The 22,169-nt window shown below is 39.3% G+C and overlaps 1 protein-coding gene across 2 annotated transcripts in view; it reads right to left on the bottom strand.

Moving 5' to 3' along the window:
• Positions 1 to 22,169, bottom strand: part of dnmt3ab (DNA (cytosine-5-)-methyltransferase 3 alpha b) — a gene marked incomplete at both ends in the record, with an annotated part of 45,635 nt that overhangs the window by 17,005 nt on the left and 6,461 nt on the right. Inside the window, 2 exon segments of one of the 2 annotated variants that reach the window (XM_014032704.1) lie at positions 3,662 to 3,808; positions 9,698 to 9,744. In XM_014032704.1, the coding sequence (XP_013888158.1) occupies positions 3,662 to 3,808; positions 9,698 to 9,744 (194 nt within the window). 2 annotated transcript variants of the gene reach the window in all.

Genomic DNA, 22,169 nt, shown 5'->3' with positions numbered 1-22,169 from the left:
TGTGTGTGTGTGTGTGTGTGTGTGTGTGTGTGTGTGTGTGTGTGTGTGTGTGTGTGGTGGGCAAGGAGTGCAGAAAACAATTGTAAAAGTTTAGCCAATACAAATAAAATTTCACGTAAAATGGGCAACATCCCATTATTGACAGCAGTCTGTAGAASCACACACATTTATAGAAATGAAATTAATCCTAAAACTAGAGAAATGTTGAAAGTCCTTGTTGAAGAAGATTAAGCCGGGTTGTTAAAGTTAAAATAAGAACAGAAGCTAAATAGAGTCGAACGGTAAGGCCCTGTCACACTAAACAACTTATGCCAACTTATGAAACATTTTTTAACGTCTAAATTGCTAATAAAAGTTGTATATTTGATCAATTTGTTAGAATTACAGTATGTACACGCATAAAAGAAGCTTCCAGTTGATTTTTTCAATTCCATCTTTAATGTAGAGGTCTTTAAAATTTGCATAAGTTGACATAAGTTGTCTAAAATGTCATAGAACACAGGGCCTGTAGGTAAAAGCTAAAAGGAGCTGAGTAKTAGGGCTGTATATTGGCAAGAATTTGGCGATACGATACATTTCATGACAGAGGGGTCACGATGCGAAATATCCCGATATATCCCAATATATTTAGATACTGTAAACAAGGCGATATATTGCGATATTTTTGGTCCAAAAATTCTATTAAATAAAAACCTCTTACTGGAAAAAATAAACGAAAAACCAAAATTCATTGTCTCAAAAAATTCTAATATTACATAGACATACTTTTGATACATTTAGCTGTGTTCTGCTTTGTATGTGTTTTATTGTATTTGTTGCTAATGCTCTCTTACTCTCTGGCGCTCAAGAGGTAGGGGAGCCAAATGGCTGGCTCACTKCTGCCAACTAGTGGTCAGAGGCTGAACTACAACATAAAATGAATGGCTGGCTGGAAAGTTGACATTTTAAACCTTAATAAAAAAATCAATACAGGGCTTTAGAATATCGATACAGTATCGCAAAATGAAATATCACGATATTTCAGKGTATCGATATTTTCTTACACCCCTACTGAGTATACAATACAGCTGAAAAATGCAGAAGCAAAGTGGTAGTTAACAGGTAAAAGGAGGAAAAGGGTAACCAAAAAAGGGTGGAAAAAGTACTAACATACACAAGCAAAAGTTGTTACTCAGTTGTACTCAAGTACAAGTAGAAGTACCTGTGTAAAAATTTACTCAAATAAAAGTAAATCAAAAGCACAATCAATTCATGTCTAAAATAAAGTTATTTGCAGCTTACTGCTTTGCTGTGTCCGTCATTCCCATTAGGCAGAAGGAACATATCAATCAAAGTTGGCAAATCCTTTAATACTAGCGTATGTTGATGAAGCAGGGCTTCAGGCAAACAAAAAGGACTTTCTCTACTGATGTTGGTACATTTACAAAAAAATAAATAAAAMGTTTCCAGGCACTTTCAAGAGGTTCTAATGCTGAAGGATGATGTGTGGGTTAATACACCCAACAACCAAAATTTTTGGACTTATCCACTAATAGCTTTGGCATCTTTGAATTTGGACTACAAAAACACTGCGAGAAATAACAATGCTTTTCAAGATTGTTTAGCCAGGAGTTATCTGGCAGTTCCATCGCAAATTCTGACATCTGTGTCATTGACAGCACCAGGAAAGACTAAATTTAAATTTTCTGCWCTCCTAGAAACTCCAAGTACACAACAACATGTTTTTAAGGGAGAAGATCTCTGCAGTCACTAACWAGGAGTTTCTTTTGTGAGAAGAGTTTGTCCAAGACATGACCAGCTGGTTTGACTTTTGTGGGCGTGGTTTGTTAAAGACGTGATTGGTTGGATTGACTATTTTGGGTGGGGTTTGAAGAAGCTAGGGGCAGCTGGAAGTAGCTTGGTTTAAAAGGCCAGGAAGCACCTGTATTTTTTAAATATAAATAATAATTTTAGTCATAACTCGAGACAGGAAGGTGCTATCCGCATGAAATTTGAAGTCAATAAAACTTGTGTACATGTTCACAATAATTTTTATTTGAGACATTGTTCTGTTTTAAACTGTACATAGTCAATAAATCATATTTACATATTATATATTTACTAGTACCATTACGTCCTTTTTTAACCTGTTAACTTGCGGTGTAACCCTAACCCAATATAAATTAAGTACTACTCTTGAACGCTTTGGAGTAAATTCACAAGCCTAGTCTCTAAGGAACAGGCTCTATTACACCATGAAAGTCTTTTGGTCCACTTGTTTGGTCCGGACCAAAAGTGGACTTTATTTTTTCATTTGGTGCGGTTTGCATTCACATTGTGCTTTTTTGCAAGAACTATAAATTGTAAACAGAGCCACGAGGGTGACGATCATTGCTTCCACTGGACAGAAAGGACGATAGAGGGACTGAACACACAGACTCAGAAGAAAACATGGAACTCCTGCGTGCTGCGGTTCTGATGCGCACATTTGTACTGATAGTACAACTGCAATACCATTTAAAATGTCAAAAGCAGCTAATTTAATGGTGGTTTTGCGAAGATATTCTAATTTTGGAGTGCCGTCAATAAATTGCCACAACCCTAAGGAGACAAGGTGCTCTGCATGTTCTGACCCACTACATGCTGGCAGTAGAGCTGCTAAGCAGGAGACGACAAATAGGGTGTGATTTCAGTTGTTTTAGCTCAGCAACGGTGGCCTGTGAAGTCCAAAAAGGCGCATGTTTAATGCAGTTGGTTCGGTTAGAGTCCGGTCTGTATTCACACCAGAAGCGAACTGAAGCGAACCGCACCAGAGTTCATTTGGAAGAGGACCAAGACCACCTCAAAAAGCGGGTCTCGGTCCAGTTGTTTGGTCCGCACCAGAGGCCGCATGAGTGTATTCACACCTTTTACCATCATAATTTTTGTAAATGTAACTAGTTATTGAAGTTAAAGGGATCAATGATTAGTTGTAACATTAGACTTTATTTGATAAACATACTGTATATTTTAACTGTAAAATAAAGACTGTAAAAATACTGTAGGCTGTTTAGTTTTTATGATTTTTAAACTAAAAGAGAGCGTTGACAGAGAGGAGAAGGTAGAAATGACTCAGCCTGTAACTGAAAATATGGATGGGACAACAGAGCTGCTTCATGGAAGAAGAACCTCAGCTTAGCCTTAGCCTTAGTTTGGTGGGTGTTCCTTCATTAATGCCTTTAATTATTTTCTTTGTGGAGGTTTTTTAGCTAAACTAAAAAAATAAAAACACAAATCCATACATTATAAAAGCAAGCCCTTAGTTCAGTTACAGCCAGATGCTTTTCCTAGTTTCAGTGTGTTGTAAAATGCTAAACAACATTATCGAAACAACTGCTTGTCAAACATAAAAAGCACTGAGAACAAAGCAAATCTAAGTTACATTTCTTTTATTAGGATGAACAACGAGGCATAAAACAGATATGAGCAACACTGATGCGTGTCTCTTCTTCTCACACAAAAGACAAGGACAAAGCCAGGAAAGCATCCTATAGAAATTTCACAGAAACAAATGGTACCTTCATGAGGTATCAAATGACCCATCAAATACACTTGAATGCACCAGGAGCCTTCTCTTAAACCCAGAGAGCTTCTGTCAGTCACTCTGCAGTTTGTGGTGGCTGGGACAGAACGGGGTACTCACCTCCATCTTCCACTTGGCCATCCACTCCTCCCTGGTCCGTTTGCTAATGTAATATGGGTCACCAGCCTGGAAGGTTATTCTGGGCATGGGCCTCTGACGAAGGCTGATCTCCCAACCAACTCCCCCTCGTTGCCTGCCTCGACCTCCCTGTTTAAGGTGTAAAAGAAAGTTAGCTACTAGTTTTCGGTTCCTTCTATGAACTATTTTTACAATGCAAAAGATAAACTGTTTATCTAATCTGACACTATGACTTGTATATGGCAAGATGTTTCATGTATTTATTAGGTATCCTTGACTTAGAAAATGCACTGCACTGGTTGCACGTTTGGTTACACAAGTTCAACAAACTCTACCTACTAACACATTTTTGCCAACTAGTTGGAACAGAATTCATACTAGTCAGCAGTTTTGCTAAACTAGTTGACTGAAAGTCTCAACTAGRCTGCTTTAACCACACTAGTGGTTAGTCTAGTAGTTCACACTGGTGAATTACTAGAACAAAACAATCTATGACATTAAAAAATCTTTAAATTTTAACTAATCAATACAAATTATGTCTAATAGTCTAAATGACTGTCAAATGTGTGAACTAGAGTGAAACACACTCCTAAATGCTCAATAGCTGAGCCGTTACCACATTTTGTCAAACAGTGCACCTACAATAAATGACTAYGTAACTATTAAAGCCAAACTGTGTTGACTAGTACAATTGATGTCAAGGAATAAATAAATGCACTAAAAGCTTGGTGAAARATTGGAATCGTCTAAATAAAAGTGATTTATTTGATGAAGGGAGGCCACAAAGTCTAATCAAAACTCAACGAACAGTGTCAAGTCAAGAGGCAAGAAATGCTCCCAAGTGTATTTGATATTTCCACTCTATACACCATTAGGTACCATTTTTTTTCACAATTTCAAAGGCTAGGGGACATTTAAGTCTTCCAAATGTTCTGGTTGGCTTTTAGAAACCTTCAAATCTAGAAAAAATGTAGGCCAATATGATTTCCAGTACAAACTTTTAGGTTAATATCAGAGAGAAGCATGTTTAAAAGCCTTTTGCTAAAAAAGCTGTCTAAAGAAAAATGTAATGAAGTTATTAAAATGTTTATAATATCTTCAACAAAAAATAAGCTGTCCAGATGACCTACTCCACTTTTTTCCCTACTAGATTGATAAGTTATATTAGGACATTTTGAACACACACTGGCTGTAGGTCTCATGCATTGAGGATTTAACTTAATGATTATTTAAATTTTCTCAAATAAAAAATAACCAATCAGTAATATGAGATACACATTTTTTTAATCTAACTGAATATTTACCAGAGTTATTTTAGGATTGTTTTAATTTGTTTGAATAAACTTTGAAAAATGTACTTGATAAATATCCAGAAATATAAAAAAATGAATTTTATAAGTAGCTATAAATTCAGCAAAAGCATCAGTAAGTTATCACCTGCCGCCAAAAGCAATAATGTTTTTGCTTGTGATTAGGCATGGGCGGTCTCAAAATATGGTGATGGTATAAAAAAAATCTGACAGAATCAGTCACGGGAGGTGATGCGCCAAATTTCCCGGCAATTTCCACAAGGATGCGAAGAAAACTGGGACATAAACCTTCTAGGTTCTTTCAGAAGACGCCCCATGATGTTACTGATGCGAATTCTGACCACCTCTGCTCATCCAGAAGACAAACGGGGGGAAAAGGGGGCAGCAGAGACACCCCTGTCTGTCGTCTCAGCAGAGTTTTTTCCCATGCCTCTCTGGCTCTATATGTATGTAAAGGCTCATTGTTTCCCTGTTAATTAGTAATTATTCAACACTCCACAGACCATACCCCCACCCCTGGTAATACCATATGCCATAGTATTTTCTAAAGGTTATACTGTGGTATGATAATGATCAATCCTGCCCAACCCTTTCTCCTCACTGTGTCTATAGTCTTAAAAAGATACCTGATGAACCACTGGATTATTTTCTATGAAAGTAGTCATTGGGTCCATTCACCTTTGGAGTCAAATCAATACAAAATGCCTGGCCCATTTAGTCACACTTAAGACTACATAAAAATGACTACATGTCCTTTATGTCTTTTTTAATTTTATTTATAAGGACAATGTGCAATTAAAAGAGAAACATAAAAACATTTGATGCATTGCACCAGATTTAGCCTACGGCTAGTTTACGTCCTCCTAATAATAAAAACAAAACAACATCCAACTATAATAAAAACAAGAAAATAACAGAAAAAGAAAATTACAAAATAAAACATTTTACAATCAACAATAAAAATACATAAACACCCCAACCCGCTCTCCAAACACAATTAAAAAGTTATATCACTAAACATTCAACAAAAACCCCGCAACTCCCCCAAACCAAAAGCAAACTCTAAAATTGATAACCCAGTGCAATTCAGAGATTGCACTGAGTAGATTTAAGATACCTCTATGGTCACTTCACGTGTACAGGCTTGTGCAATGACAGTAAAGACTATTCTATTCTATTCTATTCTATTCTATTCTATTCTATTCTATTCTATAACTTTGTCAAATTTACAGATGCTGAGATAAAATTTGGAATGGCAGTAGCTGAGACAGTAACAGATAGGGTGATAATGTACAAAACTGATATTGCTCTCRTTATTACTCACATGAACCATTTGATAGGTGGCATGAAGAGATGTGATGTTTGCGAACAATCCAAATTTTTTGAACGGATCCTTACAACGAACGATAAGAACCAAGCTGCAGACAGTCTTTTTATTTTTTCCTCCTTAACTACAGAGACGATCGCTCCTCCTTATGGAGTACAACTCAGTGGGAAGGGTGGAGGGTGGTGTTTCTGCTTGATATGACACATGGTACCGTCCACATGAAAGAATGATGTCATCACGTACAGCGTACATGATAGCGTATATCATTATGACAAAGCTTGTTCAAAATAGAATGGCTCTATGAAACAAACAGCTCATCAAGATCTGGATCCCTTCAAAAAGCCATTTGGCCCATCTCTAGRCACAATATCCCATCTAAGTTCTAGTTCCTTTAGGAATCTAGCATTCCTTCAAGAAATGTTGTGCTTTTGGTTATGACCAAAGATTTAAAAAGAAGAAAACAACTCTTGAGTTTACTGGCAATAGCTATGTTTACATGTGCAAAATTTTTTAATCGGATTAAAATGTATTCGTAATAAATAATCCAGATGTATCGTTTACATGGACACAAAATTAATTATTCCAATCATGACGAGGGTTTACATGCACCAGGCTTTTATTCAGTATAGAAGTACTGACAAGCGCAGAGTTGTAAATGTTCCCTAAAGACACAAGTTCTATGTTCTATGATGAACATAAACAAATGTTCTGTCTTCTGAGTGCCCAGAATTGAGCCRCACCAGGTTTTGATAATGGAGATGTTACTGCACCCTGTGTTCCTACGCTTTCGACCATCAAGGCGTTCAATAATTTTGAGCTGTTTCAAAGTATCTAATATAAAGTTTGCATTGCTAATGGATCAGTTTTGCTTCTTCGACATGTTAGCATTTAGCCAGCTGGAAATATGTCAGGTTGAAATAGGGTGCATATGCGCATTCATGTCAGTTTTCCACAACCAGAATAACATGATCAGAATAAGTGTTTACATGAACGCTGTCTGGATTATCAATCAGCATAAACCACTCCTCTCATACAGATTGCAAATTTATTCCTATCGAGCTGAATCAGATCAGAATATTCTGATAGGGGTATTTAAATGTTGCATTTTTATTCTGATTACCGTATTTTTCGGACTAAAAGCCGTGACTTTTTTCCTGAACTTTGAACCATGCGGCTTATAGTCCGGTGCGGCTTATAAGTGGATTTTTTATTCAGCCACCAGGGGGCTCTTTAGCTGGAGGTGGGTGCTCTGTAGCGGAGGTGGGGGCACTTAGCCGGAGGTGGGGGCTCAGAGGTGTGGTTACCGCGCATAAAAGGAGAAAGACGAAACAGGCGCCATTTTATTTTAGCTAGTAGCAGACACGGCACGACGGATCTTCGACAGACACGATATTTCTCTTCAAATTCAAACGCGCTCACCATGGAAAAGAATAGAAGATCTTCCTATGATGTCACTTTTAAGCTGAAGGCTATTAAAATTGCACAACAGGAGGGAAATAGAGCCACTGCACGTAAGCTCGGCCTGAACGAATCAATGGTTTGGCGTTGGAGGCGGCAGCAGGAAGAACTCGTTCAGTGCCAGAAGATGAGAAAAGCTTTCAGAGGACATAACATTAGGTGGCCTGAACTGGAAGATCTTCTTGAGGATTGGGTAAATACCCAGAGAGCAGACGGCCGAGGTGTATCCACCGTGCAAATCCGCCTGAAAGCCAAAGCAATGGCTCTCCAGATGAACAATGAAAATTTTAATGGCGGACCGTCCTGGTGTTTTAGGTTCATGAGTAGAAAGACCTGTCCATCAGGACACGGACAACTCTCTGTCAGCAACTCCCCCCGGACTACCAGGAAAAACTCACAAATTTCAGACAATTTGTTGAAACAAAGATCGCAGAGAACGCCATCGGACCGGACAACATCATAAATATGGATGAAGTGCCACTAACATTTGATATGCCTCTGACTAAGACCGTAAACTAGACCGGTGAATCTTCCATTATGGTGAAAACAACCGGACACGAGAAGACACATTTCACCTGTGTGCTGGGCTGCACTGCTTCTGGAAAGAACCTCCCCCCAATGGTGATTTTTAAGAGCAAAACTATGCCGAAAGACCAACTCCCGAAGGACATTGTTGTGAAAGTCAACCAGAAAGRATGGATGGTAGAAAATCTGATGAAGGACTGGTTAACGGAGTGCTACGGAAAGCGCCCAGGAGGATTTTTCAACTAGAAAAAAGCACTGCTTGTTATGGACAGTATGCGGGCCCACATCACGGATTCGGTGAAAGAAGCCATCAAGAAAAACAACTCAATTCCTGCTGTTATTCCTGGAGGTACAACAAAGTTTGTGCAATCCCTGGACATCAGTGTGAATTGTGCATTTAAAGCAGCACTCAGGGCTGAATGGGAGGCTTGGATGACTGACGGGGATAAATCATTCACAAAAACTGGCCGAATGCGAAGAGCGTCATTTTCTGATGTCTGCCAGTGGATCCTAACAGCGTGGAGCCGAGTGAACGAGTCCACCATCACAAATGGGTTCCGAAAGGCTGGACTGCTACGTGAAGAGGACACCACAGCTTCAGAGCCAGCCTGGGAGGACAGCGACACAGAAAGCAACACTGAACAGATACCACTGTGTGACGCAGCTTTTCTCAGCTAGTTTAACTCCGACACTGAAGAGGAGGACTTCAACGGTTTCAGTGCGCCGGAGGACGATGAATGAGACGTTTTGTTGGACCAGAAACAGTTAAAGAAAACTACCAAAATAAGGTCAGTTAAATGAACCATATTCATCCGAACTTTACCGGTAATTCCTAAAGCTTTGCTTTTTATGTTTTAATTCCAGACCTCTCGCCTTATTTTTTCCCGAGAGTTATTTTTTATTATTATTTTGTACCGGTAAACTTGCCAACCTTTTTCTTGAATAATAAATGTGATGTTGAATTCACTTTTTTGACGACAATTTTGGGTGTACTGTTTTGTTTGTTTTTTATTGATGGGGGTGCGGCTTATAGTCCGGTGCGGCTTATATGCTAATGTTCGTGGGGGTTTTTTAATGGCGGGTGCAGCTAATAGTCCGAAAAATACGGTAGTCATTTATTATTTATGTCCGTGTAAACATATCTATTGACACCCTACTAGTATCTGATTGACAGAGGGCAAATATTCTACTTTCTTAAGTTGAAAACAAATTTTTGATGCTGAAAAAAAATGTGCCCAGTATGCAACCTAATCACTTGTCTTACTGGCAACCAGAGAACATACAGCTTGAGAGAGCAGACATAATTCAGTCTCCAAACAAATAAAAGCGACTGCCCTCCAAAATGAGATAGAACCCTTACATCAGCCAGAGAACAAAGACAAACTACAAAAATCTTACCTCCGTCTTGATTGCATCGCACCCGTCGTCCTCTTTGTGCTCCACATCTAGGGAGAAGACAGCAACACAAYGGATGGTTTGAATCATTGATGGGAAGGAGGGAGCTGACTTTGGTTGTCCTTGTATCTGTTAAACTCACATTGCCTTTTATTCATCAATAAACAATGTAAAACATTCATTATTTGAATGTTGAATCATCATTTTTTGTTTTATCCATACATTTCTTTTGCAATTGAAATACTTTTGCATATTTTGTGCTATATTATCGATTCATATATCAAAACATTTTACTCATTTGGAAGATGGGTGGTAGGACTTCTGTGTTTTGTAAATTTTATACTTTTCAAAATTTTCCAATATTTTCCCTTTAGAAATACAGTGAGATTTCTTCATTTCCTTCAAAAATCTCAAATCTGCTTCAGTATTCTTGTTCTGTATAGTTTTCTTATTACTTTATCTTTCAGCTAGTCTCTTGCTGCTTTTATCCTGTTGCTAAAATTGTGCTATTTTAGCTACCTTTTTGATACTTTTCTAGTCTTTTGATACTTTAGGTTTTCAACATGTTTATTTTTTGCTATCTTCTTGCAACTTTTCTAACCATCATTTTTATACATCCTTTTTTATACAGCCATTTGCTACATTTTAGCTAGTCTTATACTACTTCATCTTTTGCTAGTGTTTTGGTTTTAACTTTAATACCTCTTTTTAGCTTCATCAGCAAATAGCAGCAGTTATTCAGCACTCTGAATTCATGCTGTATTTTCTTAACATTATTTATGTGTTTGGTGAAATTAAAGGGAAATCAGTTAAAAGTTGAAGAGACAGTGACTCCGGGAATCTGGTTTGCATTTAGAGTAAAAAGTAATCAGGCATATGTTCAAGCACAGAATCCTATGAGGATTTGAGAGACAAACATGTTTTGCTTTTAATTACAGTTGTAATGGTTTTATAGCTTGGATGATTTACTTACAAAGTGGGCAGCTTTTCTCACTGCAGTGTAGTAGTCTTTGGGGCATTTCATTAAATCCTTACAATACACAGACAAGAGAACTGGCACAAGCTAACGATAAGATGATAAAGTTTATCATTTTAACATCCACTATGTGTCAATAAGAATAACGAACTGTACCTGCGTTCCTCTTTTACTCTGAACACCCCCATCTGTCCCTTTTGCCTTCTCTCTATACATCTGTGACTCAGACCTTTCAGTCATGGTTTTAGTTAGAGTCAATAACCAAAATTTCAACTCAGATGTCAAACCAAACCATAATGTATAATGTGACTGAAGGTCTTCATGCTCAATAATGATTTTTTTTTTTGCATGGACATCATATTTTAAATGTGACCTCCATTTGACTCCAGTGTGAACTCCCCACTGCACTGATGTGACCCACATAAGCAGAAAATGACACAACGTCCCATTCAGATGACTTTTTGCAGAAGTAGCTTGTGGATGCTACTTGTTAGCATGTCAATTCTAGAGTTGTTGTGCAGTCAGAGCCAGGTAAATAATTATCTGACATGCTTGTTTAGTTGAGTATTTAGTTGATATTTTGAACCTGCCTCTGGCCAGCTGCTCCGATGCAGCATGTATTTATGGAACAGGAGCAACATGCTGAAAATAAAACTAACTAAAATATTGTTCCAATAACTTTAGTATCAATACTGTCCAATGCTAAACTACTAACACTTCTAGGGTTTGACAAATACCACTGCACATAAAATGCAAATTTGGGCAGGTGGATGTGTCCTGATCCCTGGTACCAGACATATAAGAAATTCTTTATTTTTTATAATGGCCATTTTATAAAAAAAATTCTGAAAATAAATGAATAAATAGCATTTTAAAGCGCATAGACAGAGGATAATGCTGCATTTTGAGTGTTAAAAATGCATCTAACACTTCACGTTGGATGCTTGTGCACTTTGTGGTCAGACACTCAACACAATTGCTCTAGACGTGCATCACGCACGTCTGGAAGAGCCTCTTGATTGTTTCCTCTGCAGGTCTCTGTACAATGGTAGATGAAATGGAGAGTGGCTTGGCTGTATTTAGTGAGAGCAAGAGCACATTGTCGCTGGGCGCCTGTGCCGTGTCTGGATTCACCAGGTAATTCAAAGGAGTTCTGAGTTTGGTGAGGTTCACCACTCCAGGACTTGTGCACTGACGAGGGTTGCTTTCAGTACTATTTATGTCCCGAGCCCAGTTTGATGAGCTGATGACTTGCATAGGTACCTGCATCTCCTGCCAGGACACCGACTACAGGCGTTCAATTTCAGCTAAAGAGCTCCTGTCCATCTGTCTCAGGTTAGTGGACATAACTAGGTTACAAACCGGAGTCTCTCTGATTGGTTGACGCTGCGCGCCGAGCTGCAAAAGTTCAAATTTAAAATAAATTTTAAATACTTTTGGTTTTTAAGAGATTGTAACAAACATCTGATGCTTGTGCTACAACCTTTTGTTCTGTGCTACAAAACCAGAAACTTCTGTAGCACCAGTGCTATAAGCTATAAAAGTTAATATACACAAGCAGTGTGCAGGTGCGCTTGCGGTGTCAAAAAAGGAAAAAGCGCACCAGATGGGACGTCATAAAGCTCCCTTGCGTACTTAAGATTGTACCTGACTGTCTGACAAAACAACAGCTAGCAGGGCTCTAGAGTGCGACCAGTTTGGTTGCAAAGGCGACCAAAAAAAAAAAAAAAAAAAAAAAAAAGAATCCAGCCACTCTGGTGTGAATGGATCGTTCGGTGCGCCACAGCTGGACCCTGATATAACGATTAAACGGACACTGCCTTCAACAAATCAGTTGAAATCCAGAGCCGTTTTATCCAATCAAAGCAGAGCAGGGCGGGACTTTCAGTGAGAGCAAGTTTGGTTGAAGCAGCGGGCCGGCTCGACTGGAGTAACTGCAGCGACGCGAWCAGTCCTGGTTTCTCCGCTCCTCCTGTACTTTGCTCCTGAACTACCAGACTTTGGTCTGTAAAATCAAACTTTTTATTTCAATATATGTTCAGAATGTTGTTATTGAACAGATCTGTCCAACTTTGTGTGAGTGACTAAACTCTCCTCCTGAGAGACTGCTGTATGAGCACGTCGCTGCATGCACAGGCTGAGTCTGTCTGTGAGATTCACTGTTTTTCTAACTAAACCACATTAACTAACAGAACATTTCTTTGCCCCATATTAAAGCAAAGATGATTCTCTRTTTAACACCCCAGGCAAAAAATTATATATACCTGTATATATATATATTAAAAAAATAAAAACAACTTGCCATGTTCTCTAGGTGAAAGAGTTTTAAATCTTATTTTAATTTATCATAAAGATCCACAAATTTCATTCACAATTTTATATAAAAAAAACAAGGTTCTTGATGTGCTAAACTTGTTTATATTTAGGACCATACTGTGATACAGCTTTTCTGGTATAAATGTAATTTATTAAACGATCAAATACGAAGAATAAATAATTACATGAGCTGAAACCATCTAAATAGTATTATCTTTTTGAATAAAATAGTCTTTTAAAAAAGAAATCAGTCTAACAAATAAAACATTTGTATGTTTTAAGTTATTTTGCTCTCTGCAAAAGACAGATATTTGCTGCTTGGACTGGAGTGTGGAAAGCTGGTTTAACCAAGGCCAAAGATCCAGAAGACCAAATAGGAGTTGTCCATCTGAGGGACATGTTAGTCTAAAAGACATTTAACCATGAAATGTTCAGTTTGTGATGTTTATATGACACCCAGCCCCTCGGCCACTTAGGTAGTTTACAAAATTTATGCAGCGTAAAATAATAAATTAAAAAACTTGGACTGATTTGGCATGATGTCCTGAGACGTTGCAGCTGATAGGAGTCATAAAATAGAACAGGGGGACGTTAGATGMCCTGACGCCCCTCTAGATAAATGTGTTAAATGAGTGAAGGAAAACATGAGTGAGCACCAAGCAACAACCCTAGGTTCTCCCCTGAGAACCAGACCAAAAATTTTATGTGCAACCCTGAATATACAGCTCTAAACAACAACTGTAGTTGTTTACTCACCTGAGTCAGAGGAAAAACTTTTATTTTCTTGTAGAAAACTTTTAAAACCCCGGCCATATCAAATTTTATCTCAATATCTAAATATAAAACTAACTGAGATATAACGAATTTGTATCTGCTAAGGCGGCTTAGCTGTTGGCCATTTTGCACTGGGATGACTCTAAAATTTATTCAATTTTAGATGGACACAATTACTGTTTTATGAAAGTTTCATTAAAATCTGGCCAAGATAAAGTATCTTGCTAACGGACAAAACTGACTTACAGTACATAATTGTCAGCAAAACTTTGAAAAACACAATTTTTTTGTTCGCGTTCAAAGTATAGTATGTGTTCAGGACAAGTCTTAGCTACTACCACACTAAATGTAGGCATATAATGGATTTAAAATGCACTGTATGTTCATCTGACTCTAAAACTTAATTAGCTGTTGACCATTAAATTATGATTTTTGACAAGTTTCGTTCAAATCTGTCCAGAGGATCATGAAATATTTTGTTAAAAGACAACACACACATTTCCTCACGCTTGCATCAAAACGACATTGTATTGACTTCCATTCATTTTTGTAACTGTATTTATGCCTAACCCTGACATTTTCCCTAAAACTAAYCATTACTAGTCTATACCTGACATTAACCTGAACCTGTTCTGTTTTTGTTCAGAGTCACCTTCAACAAGTGACCAGCTGAGCCCCCGGACCGCTGCTCCACCTTCTCAGCCATCGATCGGTACCGGCTGCCTCRCTATCCGGGTCAAAGAAGCCAGGGGCAGGTAGCTACAGGAGAGCTGCTCCCATTAAATTCTGACTATAAAGTAGTTTTTTTAAATGTAGTTCTACGTATATTGTCTGACTTCTATTTTGTGCAATAAAGATAATATCGTCAATGCTGTTTGTTTTTCATTGAGTTAAATCCGTAAGGAAAAAAACAACATATTTACTTAGGCATAAAGTGTGCAKTAATTGTAAGTTCATTTATAAGAAAATCATTTTGATTTTGTTTTACTGCATTTATAAGCAACAGTTTTGTTGTAGCAGTATTTACAGACTAAATATCAGACTTTTTTATGTCAATAGTTAGCTGTAGCACAGAACAACGTTAAACAGCAGCTTCAGCGACCAAAGACACTCCTCAAACTAAATACTTGTTCCAGGGGCTCTCATGATACAGAGGTTACAAGACCATGAGYCTGGCAGATACCTAACTTGAGAGTTCACTCCTCCCTASGCAATGGAGTAGAAAGGAGGGAGGCACACAAAAAACAAACAARCAAGCAAGCAACTGAAAATKATCAACCTCATTTTAATTTATTATGTGATTAACTGATTTGTTGCTTATCGTGACAGGTCTATCTGTCGCCCCAATTCCTTCTGTAACAGTGCTGTTAAAAAACAACATGCACATGTTGTTGCACACCTCTGAGTCTTTATTTTTTTCATGAAACTGTTGCTTGAGTGCACATACCACCATATGTTCTTTGTGCTATTTTTGCTTTTACTCTGCTACTGTCTCTCGCCAGTTTGGTTTCACAACTTCCTCTGCATGCATGGACAGTTCCTTCCTGTGCAAAACCTTTTTCATTCTAAAAAGGTTACTGACAGTGTCTTATAGTTATTTATGTCATCATATACTAGCATATGAACAATTATGTTGACAGTGGCATTTTTTATGTAATTGTCTTTAAAGCTGTGAATTTATTGAGCATAATACCTCCACCTGCTGATTATCACCTGCAGCTAAAGACAAAGCAGCTGTAATGTTTTGGCACATATCAGTGTGCATGTGTGTGTGTGTGTGTGTGTGCGTGTGTGTGTGTGTGTGTGTGTGTTTTTGTTTCAGCTACAGAGTGAGAACCATGTTCCGTTTTTAACCAAGTGAGGTTATTTTTGGGAAACGAGGACATTTTGCTAGCCTGGCCCTTGCCTTCCTACGCAGTTACGCTCAATTCTAGTTTCTCTTCACTGCTCCGTCTGGGATTTCTCCCATAGACAAGGATTTCATCTGGAGCATTTCAGTTGGGCCAATCAGAGAACAGAAGGAGGAGTTTTGACCGACGACGTTGATTTTCTGCGCAGTTATCCGTCTGTAGTTTTTTTTAAACAATGGCAGCAGAGGAAGTGGATGAAGCCACTCCGTGTTGACAAGGTTTCCAAATTAAATTAAATTAGTCTCACAAAGCCTGCAGCACTCATTTACAGCCATCTCGTTCAGCTTGGTATTCTCCTCTCAGTAGGCGTTTAAGTGCGGCTCAAGGTGATATTCTACGGTAACTTGTGTCCCTGYTCTGTGGGCAGTAACGTCATTTAAAAGTGGGTTGCTGAAGCTGCTGTTAAAAAGTCCTCCTGTGTGACATATACTCCCTAGGAGCTGTTCTCACTTAAAGACAATTCCTATGTTATTGATAAGGCCACAATCGCTACCTTTCCTGCTGAGATTCAAGCCATGGACATCCCAGTGTACCCCTGCTCCTGGAAGTGCAAGCTGGCTATAAAACAAAGCCAGTGTACTTTGCAGGTTTAGGAAATGCCCATTCCGGTCACCGTTAACAGCTCTGCTTCTCACCAACACCAGATAGTTAAAAAATAAAATTGATAACCTATTTCTTCTGTTTCAAACCAACGAGGACTTTAAGGACTGCTCTGACCTCTGCCTCACAGAGACCTGATTGGACCACACTGTGTCTGACCTGGCAGTAACCCCACCCGGCTTTCCCCTATACCGTGCCGACAGTTCAGCTAAACGTCTAAGAAATCTAAAGGTGGCGGCATATGTGTTATGGTCAATCAGCTATGGTGCAATAACAACACAGAGCTAAACAGTTTCGCAGTCCTTACCTGGAATATGTTACTGTTAAGTGTAGACTGTACTGTCTTCCCAGAGAGTTTGCCTCAGTTGTTTTGATTGGTGTTTACATCCCTCCATTGGCTAATGCTAATGTGGCCATCTCTGAACTGGCGACATATATATATCCTCTGTGGAAAACTTACATCCTGACGCAATTGTTATTGCACTTGGCGACTTCAACCATGCAAACCTTTGTCTGCTGACCTCCCCAATTACGTCCAACAAGTTACCTGCCCGAGTAGAGGCGCTAACATCCTCAACCACTGTACGTCCTGGTTAGCGGTGCCTATCGGTCTTTTCCGAGGGCTCCGCTGGGAAGGTCGGACCACGCCACTCTCCTTCTTATTCCAAAATACAAGCAGAAACTTAAATCCAAGAGTGTCAAATCCAAAAAGTGTTCCGTGCTGGTCCAGTGCCTTTATCGACTCCTTGAGAGGCTACTTTGAGTGCACTGATTGGGACATATTCAGAGCAGTGGGGGCCAGTCTGGACGAGCTGACAGACACAGTGACGTCATATGTCAACTTCTGTGTAGAGATGTGCATCCCCACTAAAACAGTGAAAATACATAGTTACAACAAACCTTGGTTCACAAAAGACTTCCAACTCCTTCGCAAGAAAAACAACTCTGCTTTCACAGAAGGCAACAAAGAACAATATAATGCAGCCAAATACAACTTTAGGGCTGCAATCAGGAAAGCAAAAACCCAATATGCACAAAGATTAGAACAGCAAATACATTCAAATGATACTAAATAAATTTGGCAAAAACTAAAGAATATGACCAATTATAATAAAAGGCCTCACCCCCTACCAGACACACTAAATAACTTCTATGGCAGGTTTGAAGAGCACCATCTCTTTTCCATTTCCCCTCCAATCACCTCAATTTCTCATTCAARAAGTAGAAGTGAGAGCCTCTTTCAGTAAAAACAAAAAAGAGGAAAGCAGCAGGGCCTGATGGTGTCACCCCAGCTGTCCTGAAACATTGTGCAGCTCAGCTAGCCCCCGCCTTTACCTTCATCTTCAACACCTCTCTCAGTCAGTGCACAGTCCCCAAATGCTTTAAGGATTCTATCATCCTAGTACCTAAAACTAATAAAATATCCTGTCTCAATGATTACAGACCAATTGCTCTTACATCTGTTATCATGAAATCCTTTGGACGYATTGTACTCTCACACCTGAAAAAAGTCACTTCCCCCATRATGGACAGTTACCAGTTGGCATACCGGACCAACAGATCTGTTGAAGATGCAGTTAATCTGGCTCTTCATAACATCCTGCAACACCTGGAATCTCCCAACATCTATGCCTGGATACTGTTCATTGACTTTAGCTCCGCCTTCAATACTTTAAACCCAGTCAACCTCTTCAACAAACTTATGGACATGGACATTAATTCCACTCTGTTACTGGATACACAACGTTCTTGTACAAAGAACACAGAGAGTCAGGATCGGTAGCCTCTCATCCTAACCTCTTACTCTCAGTACAGGTGCCCTCCCAGGGCTGTGTTCTTTCACTTTGACTTTTTTCACTCTACACAAACACGCTTACATCCACTCACAGCTCAGTCTCTATCCTCAAGTATGCAGATGACACAACAATAATTGGACTCATCACTAACAATAATGAACATCACTATAAACATGTAACTCAAGTAGTTACCTGGTGCCAAAATAACAACCTACAGTTTAACGCATCGAAAACACAGGAACTTAAGTTGATTTTTCTCGTTCACCCACTCACAAGACACCCATCTCCATTTCCAACATAACCATCACCGATTCATTTAAATTCCTAGGTACACACATCAGTAACACACTCAAATGGAAACACCACTCAAACCAATTTTATAAAAAAAGTCAATAAACAATTATTTTTTCTCAGACAATAAAAAAATGTAGAATTAGGCATAACATTCTCATTCAGTTTTACACCGCCATTATTCAAAACATACTCACCTCATCTATAATAGTCTGGTATGGAAATTTGGACTCCCATTCACGCAAAAACCTACAGCGTATAATAGATAAATCATCAAAAATTACAGGCTGTGCCCTCCCATCCATTGACACATTGTTTCATAGACTCATTACGCAACGAGCAACAAAGATCATCTCAGACCCCGCTCATCCGGCATATCATCTGTTCATACTTATGACTTCTGGAAGACACTACAAGTCTTTATCAACAAAATCATTCAGATTCAAAAACAGTTTTTCCCAACTGCTGTACGGTTACCAAACCAGATCATTAACTGATATCTTTAAGTACACTCATTGTTTGTATTGTTGTTTGTTTAGACACAGAGATGTGAGCATGTCATGCTGTACCAGAAGCAAATTCCACCAATGTGTTGTGTGGTCATCAATAAATGAATCTGAATCTTATTGTAATATCAGTGTGTGCAATATTCATATCGCAAAGGACTTCTTGGAGTGCAGTAATTGTTGACTAATGGTGCGTTCACACCGAACGCGATTTCAGCGTCAGGAGCAGCAGGTTTACATGCAAAGTCTATGGTGGACGCGCTTCAAGCAGCGTCGGGAAGTTCTGCGGCGCCTCAAGCGCGATTAGAGCAGCGCGATTTGGACGATTTGGACGATCTGAGCGTCGAACGCTAAATCGCTGAAGTTAGAAAATCTGAACTTTTGCAGCTCGACGCGCAGCGTCAACCAATCAGAGAGACTCCACTGTGTGACGTAGTGACATATTTCCCGACGGGACAGTTTACTGAATGATGTCCACTAACCTGAAACAGACAGAGCTCCTGCTCTTTAGCTGAAATGAGTGCTGCAGTCGTGTCCTGATCCGCAGCAATGCGTGGCAGCGACTCATCGGACTGGAAAAAATAGTCCTGAAAGCGAGCTGTGAGCCTCTTCTCTGAATTATCTGGTGAATTAATTATTAATTAATTATCTGATGAACGTGACACGTTCTGGCTGTCTGTAAATAAAGCAAAGCCACTTCCTCGTCCGACATTAAACAGCCCCACAGAGGAGGGAGGGGCGGGGCGGCTGTCGCCGTGCAGCGCTGCTGTCCTGCGTCTGACCTCAAAGTGCACAAGCTTCAAACTTCAGCGTTGGCTGCGATTTTGACGCTGAAATCGCGTTCGGTGTGAACGCACCATAACACACACAGAGACCCACACAAACCCACTGGTTATGGCAAGGAGGCGGGATCTCGATCGCTATTAGCTTTAGATGGCCTTCGTCGGGCATGTCATCCAATAAGAGCCTTTGTTGTCGAGCCGCTGCGTGGCAACTCACAGACACTCTCACTTGTTTTCATGAGAGAAAACGTCACTATATATCTATACTACTATAACGCACAAAGCCACAATCACTGTGTTTGACAGGGGAGTTTGCTAATATAGCCCAATATATTGCTAATATACAGTACTGCTGGAGCTCAGCTGTACCAGAGCCAGAACTAAACTAAAACCCTTCTACGTAGATATTAAAACCTCTGTTTAGAAATCGATCCATCCCAACACTCTAAAAATGAAATGTTGGATTTACTTAACCATGTTATGTGACCTGGTTCCACTTAACTGAGTTGAGTAAATTCAAAGCAACATACTCGTGTCCTTTGGTTAAAAAACTGCTATATTGCTTTGAATTTACTCAACTCAGTTAAGTGGAACCAGGTCACATAACATGGTTAAGTAAATCCAACATTTCATTTTTTACAGTGAATGGCCCGCTCGCACCAAGGTCTCTGCTCTCTGAGATTTTACAGATATTGAGCTGGGGTTTGACTGGTGGTAGTGTAGCGTTCTGAATATGAACTGAATGCTAGTGCTAGACCTTTTAAAAGACCTTTTTAGGTGAAGATAATAATTTTAATAACTAATTAATATTTTTAATAGAATATAAAGTGATGCAGACGTGTAGTAGTTTTAATTCAAGATTGTTTGTATCGCTTCCCCTTATTCCTGAAATGCACTCTCTTTAGAAATCCTTCTCTACCTGAGCCATTTGCCTCTATTGCCCCTCTCTTTTCCACGGAAATGCTGGCTCTGACCCCGGTGAGAGGTGCAGAACAACTCGTCAGCTGGCAACGAGCCTCTTCAGGGAGCTGGCAGGTCCAAGTCAAGGGTCTTGCCAGTGGGATGGCAATGAGCCCAGCACTCTTTACAAACTGAGTCTGCAGTTTGTATTGACCTGCTCTGTGTTTCTAGGATTTGTTACAACTCCTCCAAGCAGCAGGAGGGAAAACCTGTTCAGTGATGCTGTAATAGACAAAAAACAGGAGCTTTGGATGCTACCACCATCGGCGCTTTCTGCAACTGCTGTCATCATGACCTCAGTTGTCACCTGCCACTGAAAGGCAATATTATTTTTGCCCATGTCTGTGTGTTTATGTTTCTATAAGCCATATATTACATAAAGCAGGGGTGTCAAACTCATATTCACCAAGGGACATATGAGGTTGTAATTACCTTTGATGTTAAACATGTTTAACTTCGACTAAACACGTTGCTACTACTGAGCACTGCTAACAAACAATAACTGAGATCTACATGGTATTTCCTGCATAGCGACAGTGTTTTAACATGTTCCTCTAAACACTGAAAAGTACTGCATGTACAACTGTCTAAATGTGAAACAAATAATACATAAGGCAACATTTTGACTTCAAAATGGATACCTACACTTGTCCAGGGGAGGAGGTTTAAGTATCTGGGTGTCTTGTTCGTGAATGATGGATGGATGGAGTTGGATCCACGGATTGGGGCCTTGTSCTCAGTAATGAGTAGGGATGGGTACCGAACTGGATACTTTTTAAAGTACCGACCGAATTCTGTCGATACTACCGAGAACCTATTCACGTAACATCAAACGCTACCATGTTTCGGTACCTAAACRCATCATTGCGACTGGTTTGGCGCAAGAGTTGAAGATTTTCCATGCTTGTCCTGAACGCAGCATCGCGCAAGAGTGTAATGACATCAGCAGCCGCTGGTTCAGTAAACAAGAGTTCAGTCTGAACGTAGCTTGAAAGCCTCACAGCTCCTGGAGTGAAACTCACCGAACAGACCGCCAACGAATTATCTGGTGGATTAATTATCTTGTGAGCACGACGTTCGCTTGCTCAAAGTAAATAAAGTACCGCCACTTTCTTTATTTCATCCGCCATTAAGCAGAGACTGGCAGAGGAAAACAACAGAGGCGCTTCCCGACAGTCCGAATGCATCTGACCTGAAGGAGCACAAGCAGCCAACTTGAAGTATTGRGCACGTTTTGGATGCTCAAAACGTAGCTTGAATACCTTTTATTTATTTTAACTCCATCCTCTTTTGCTTATTTGATTTTTTAAATATTTGCCTTCCATGGACATACATCACACATTTTTTTCTAGCAGGGAAATGACATCAATAGAAACACGAGGAGCTGGATTTTAATTTGTGCAATAAGACAAAACAGTCTTGTTGTTTTCAAGAGTTTTCACCTTAAAGAAATTAGTTAAACAACTTACAATACAAAGGGTTGGATGTTGTCTTGATATTTGTTATATTTTATATATTGAGAAATTTGTTAAATAAAAAAAAGTTTAAGTTTATTATTTAAAAC

Source organism: Austrofundulus limnaeus, unplaced genomic scaffold, assembly GCF_001266775.1.
Source record: "Austrofundulus limnaeus strain Quisiro unplaced genomic scaffold, Austrofundulus_limnaeus-1.0 Scaffold1517, whole genome shotgun sequence".
NCBI lineage: Eukaryota > Metazoa > Chordata > Actinopteri > Cyprinodontiformes > Rivulidae > Austrofundulus > Austrofundulus limnaeus.
Note: the sequence above shows the minus strand (reverse complement) of the source record. Positions and strands in the feature narration are given on the sequence as shown.